This window comes from Cucurbita moschata, unplaced genomic scaffold (genome assembly GCF_002738365.1).
Source record: "Cucurbita moschata cultivar Rifu unplaced genomic scaffold, Cmos_1.0 Cmo_Scf00012, whole genome shotgun sequence".
In the NCBI taxonomy this organism is placed as follows: Eukaryota; Viridiplantae; Streptophyta; class Magnoliopsida; order Cucurbitales; family Cucurbitaceae; genus Cucurbita; species Cucurbita moschata.
This window is the reverse complement of record NW_019268528.1, coordinates 4007597-4012702: the sequence shown is the minus strand read 5'-3', so window position 1 is coordinate 4012702 and position 5106 is coordinate 4007597. Positions and strand designations below refer to the sequence as shown.

Here is a 5106-nt window from a genome sequence, read left to right as displayed (position 1 = left end):
TGTGGTTGTATGGATATTGTGGTTTCTCACCCTGCGTAGTCACAATGTGTATCTTCACTTTACATGTCTGTTATGCTTCTGCGCATTATTCTTTTACTTTGTCTCTGGTTTGTTGGGCCACTCCCATCATAACATACTGTTTTCCCGTTAAACTAGATAATAACGTCACAACTATAACGTTTTGCTTAGGTTCTGCATGGAGATGCCGTTTTTGACGATTCCCTGGTTTGCTCTCTTTTCTTTCAAAATTTCATCACTTGGTTAACTGTTAATTTACTTGACTGACTTTTCCACTTCTTTACTAGGGTTGCACAATATTAAGTGGAGATGTAATAATACGACATCTTGCCGAGAATCTGAAGCCTGATTATGTTGTGTTCCTCGTATCCTTACGACTTCAAAAATGATCTAATTCCATGCACTTTAGATACAGCTCCACCATAGAAGTTAACTAACCTGAATTCTGTTTATGAATGCACTATCAGACAGAGATGCTTTATAATAGAGTTAACCTGGTTTCATAAAATTGTTCTATCTTTCTAGTATTATATAACGACTCAAGCCCTCCGCTAGCAGATACTGTCCTCTTTGGGCTTTCCCTCAAGGTTTTTAAAACACGTTTGTTAGGGAGAGGTTTTCACATTCTTATAAAGGGTGTTTCGTTTTCCTCCCCAACCGATGTGGGATATCACATCTTATATGTAGGTATATTTCTGTTGTAAGTGTTCCACTTAACGTAGATTGAAGACAGATGTTTTAGGTGTCTATGATCGTCCTCCAACAGAACCTGATGCAGTCCTTTTAAGAGAGATTGGTAAGTTAATAAAACATCCTCTTGCCGTAATCTTAAATTGCAGAGTTTTAAGAACTGACTAATTCTTCAATGCTGCAGCTGTGGATGGATGTGGTCGTTGGTCTGTTATACGACCTATACTGCCTAACGCTAACAAAGAAGGTTAGAACATTGGTTTTTACTTCACTGCATAGTTACGAGACATATTTGTGTAGCTCTTTTGTCGGTTAGTTTATGCTTTTTGTTTCTTTTGTTTAAACCATTGGTACCTGTGTTAATGACCTGTATTTTTAGAAGAATTTCTTCAAATTTGGCTTCCCTTGTTATTAATATGCAATGAGGATCATATACTCTTGTGCTAAGATCCCTGAAAATTCTCTCCACTCTATTTATATTATTCGTATGTATTTAATGTTTAAATTTTCTCCACACTATTGAAATTTTTAGGAATTCTAATTATAAAATCAATTCGTAATATTATCCCTCACCATGAGAAGGATAGAAACTTCTATCTATGGTGATTGTCTCTTTAAGATTTAATATCCTACGAGTTTTCTTAGTAATAAAATGTAATAAGATTAGGATTTTCCCGTTAGATTATTTGAGGTATGTGCAAGTTGACACGAACACTGATAAAACAAAGGTAGAATGTATTGAGAGGCCAACTCTTTGCATTCGGCTGAAAATGGTCATAGTGTAGAGTTCTTACTCGAGTTGAACCGCTCCAAACAAAGAAGCCTTATCCTACAAGGAGACTATGAAGAGCTCCAAGTGGAAGGGAGTTTTTTTTGCTCTTGATACGCCGAATGCCGAATCCTTAACAGGTGACAATGACCATTTCAATAGACACCGAAGTCCAGTCTAAGATTCATAAGGAATCTTAAGAGCCTAGGGGACACACCTTTCAACCAAATCTAGACATACATGTATGAGATCGTTAAATAGATCTTCAGGGACAAAGGACGGCCTCTAAACGATAGAATCGTACCTTTATTTCTAAGAATAAGAATAATCTACTTTATTAACAAAAACAAAGATAAAAAAGAGAAAAGTGAACCCGTTGATCCTTTCGCCCCTCCTACTTATTACGATGAAAAGAAGGAATATACCTAGGAATGCCAAAGTGGTTAAGTGAGGCCGAAAAAAATAAAGAGAGGTTAATTGCCCTTTCACTAGGAATACCTCTGAAGGACTACCTCTGAAGGACTATACCGCAAGACTCAAAAGTGACATTTTTGGGTGAAACAACCTGACAGTTGTTTTTGTGTTTTTTATTTGTGATGGATAGTTGAGATAAGTGTAGCCGCGCATGATATAACTGGGGGAATGGTGACTAAGATATCAGAGGCGGCAATGATTGCAAAGCTTGGTATTGAAGTGTACATTGTAAAGGTGAATCTTTTTTTTTTTTTTTTGTATTTTTTGGTTGGACGAATTCCATTTAAGGTTATATAATGTTTATTTATGTGGCGCTTGGTGCAGGCAGCAACAGTCCATTCGTTGAGAGCTCTAAGTGGGGAAATCCGAGGCAAAATTCCAGATGATTGGCTTGGAACGGTCATTCGATTTTCAGGATAAAGCCCCCACAATCAGGTACTTCCACTGGAATATCTCTGTCTATCATCTACTCCTTAAAATACTGTGGGAGATTACTGCGCCAGATTACCTCTGTCTGGTTATTGGAATTTACTTAGTGCCATTTTTTGAAATTGGACTCAACAAGAATCTCCTTACTTTGATGCACAATGGTGTTTGTTTGTGGTGAAAGAATGACTTGATTTAATGCTATCATTTACTTCTAAGAAAGAGTTGACATTAGTTATGGTTTGGAGATTTATTTATGTTTATTGTTTCCTAGTAGGTAGAGATTTAGTTTGTAACATAGTATCAAAGCTTTTTTATTCTGAAAAATCTAATTAGAATCAAATCTTGACTCAACCGGTGAAGCCTTCATAGCTATCGATGATCCACCATGATTAAGTTTCACTCACAGCGTTCATAGCTTTCAACCTCTTTGGGACTCAATCGGTGAAGCCTTCATAGTTGTTGATCATTGATTGTGATTAAGATTTACTCATAGCGTTCATAACTGTGGATCATCCACCCCACCGCAAGTGTGAAATCCAACAAATCTATTCCATCGCAGGTATAAGGTGAGATTGGAACATTGGAAATGTACAAGGCAAGATAGTAGCTTAGGTATAAATTACTTGGAGGTATTTATTCTAGTTGTAAAGATGAATCCCACAAGAATTTTGTTATCTTTGGTTGCCAACTTAAATTGGAAACTCTCACAATATGATGTGAAGAATGCATTTCTTCATGTTAATTTAGATGAGGAAATCTACACGAGCATTCTTCTACGATTTGAAAGCTCAAGAGGTACAATATACCAATTAGGCATGGCTTGGAAGATCCATAAAGGTTATGAAAGATGGTGGGTATAAAGAAAGGGTGTGTAGATGGCATTATAGTCATGAAGAAGAAAAAAAGTAAACTTAAGAAAGAAAATTAATGAAAGAATTTGAAATCAAAGAACTTTAAAGGTCCAAAGCACTTTTCGATATTGAAGTAGTGTAATCAACCTAGGTACTTTCATATCACAACAGAAATATGTGATAACTTAAAAGGAAGTTGTAAAGAATGTTGTAATCTTATATATATATCAATTTCGTGAAGACATATGAATTATTATACAATATAAATTTGAAGGAAGTTGTTCAAATTGTCTCGAGATAAAGTCAAGTACGTACCTATTTATTATATTAAATATTAAAATGATTTTTATATATTCATTCATATCATCATGCAATTAATACAGTAATTGAGATTATCCTTTTCGAAGTTTGAAAAAAAAATTATGAAATCTTTTTTCAAAAATATTGAAAATTGAAGATAAATGAGAAAATACTTTTTGAAATATAAAAAAGTGATGTATGTCAATTGGGTGCATTTTCAAATTTTTTTTTTTAATAAAATATTTAACAAAATCTCGAAAAGGTTGGGGTAAAGTTAAAAGGATTTAAAATATAAAATTTCATCAAGCTCATTATTTTGAAGAAGAAGATGACGACATGACTGGTTCAATACACGAATCCAAAATCAAAGAAATTCATATTTTCTTTAAATTGGGCCTTCTAGACTGAATTTCATGAAATTGTTTGGTTTCTAAAAATAGACTCAAGGATGAACTTACAGAAAAAATGGAACAATTTGGACATTGAAATCGGGTACCCTGTTCCATTGAAATCGGGAGTACCCAAACATCAACAATGAGATATGTAGTCGTTTGGGATTTTTACTCAATTATACTTGCACGAATCTTGTGAATTTGTTATGAACTTTAAGCAAGATTTAAAGGGTTAGGAAAGAATTAAGCTCAGAACCATGAGTTAAGGACCTAAATCGAGTCTTTTGCTTGGCATTCAAAACACTTTAAAATAACCCATCATATGCCCTCCGTTTTCAACGAATTTAGAGCTACACCATTCGTGGCACATAGAGCTACACCATATTTTCAACTAATGTTATATATATATATACACTCAAATTTATTCACAAATTCATAATTTTTTATTTATTTGTAAATAAAAAGTATTTATGTTTTAAACCCAAAAAATCTTATCGCCAATCCAAAATTGAGTCGTGACACTTCACCTATATTCATTCAAAGTAAAACCAAGATTCAATTACGTTGACCTACCAAAAATGAGATTTAGAAAAAAGAAAAAACAAAAGAAAAATGGAGGAGGGGCACAATGGTAAAATGTAATACAAACATTGTTTGGTTAAACACGTGTCAGTCAGAGGCGGAAGAAATAGGACGTGTCTCAGCCTACGGGATTGTCAATTTAATTTTGACGTTTTTGTTTGTTCTTGTAATATGTAATAATTATTATTATTATTATTATTTGTTTTTATTTAACATTTTCGTTGGCCGGCCGTTGAAATCTCTCCGGTGTTCTTTCTCCTTCAAATCACACTATCCCGAATCTCTCTCTACCTCTGTTCTACTTGCCATTCAAAATTTTCTTCCATTTTCAAAAAATGGTTCCTTCCTTCGCCGCTTTTCAGCTCCTCCTACTCATCGGATTTCTTTCTTCTGGATCGGAATCTCTTCGATTCGACTTGCAGTCCGGCCACACCAAATGCATCTCCGAGGACATTAAGCAGAACGCCATGACTGTCGGGAAGTATCACGTTGTCAATCCCAACGAAGCCCAACCTTTGACTGATGATCGCAAGCTTGTTGTTAGGGTATGGTTTTTTTGGGAGGATTTCTTGATTTTTTTTTTTTTTTTTTTTTTTTTTTT

At 34.5% G+C, this 5106-nt stretch overlaps 2 protein-coding genes across 3 annotated transcripts in view; both read left to right on the top strand.

Annotated features, from left to right (window-relative positions):
- The window catches only part of LOC111450692 (glutamate 5-kinase), a 13317-nt gene extending 10161 nt beyond the window's left edge, over positions 1-3156 (top strand). Inside the window, exons 7-13 of one of the 2 annotated variants that reach the window (XM_023090933.1) lie at positions 190-225; positions 306-383; positions 748-814; positions 893-955; positions 2082-2185; positions 2276-2386; positions 2940-3156. In XM_023090933.1, coding sequence (XP_022946701.1) covers positions 190-225; positions 306-383; positions 748-814; positions 893-955; positions 2082-2185; positions 2276-2371 — 444 coding nt within the window. In that variant the 3' untranslated portion in view covers positions 2372-2386; positions 2940-3156. Of the gene's footprint in view, positions 1-189; positions 226-305; positions 384-747; positions 815-892; positions 956-2081; positions 2186-2275; positions 2732-2939 lie in introns of those variants that run through there. The other variant, XM_023090932.1, reaches the window with a different exon arrangement.
- A 1537-nt stretch (positions 3157-4693) lies between these two features.
- LOC111450856 (transmembrane emp24 domain-containing protein p24delta9-like) overlaps positions 4694-5106 on the top strand; it is a 4013-nt gene continuing 3600 nt past the window's right edge. Inside the window, exon 1 of the mRNA XM_023091149.1 lies at positions 4694-5050. Coding sequence (XP_022946917.1) covers positions 4841-5050 — 210 coding nt within the window. The 5' untranslated portion in view covers positions 4694-4840. The remainder of the gene's footprint in view (positions 5051-5106) is intronic.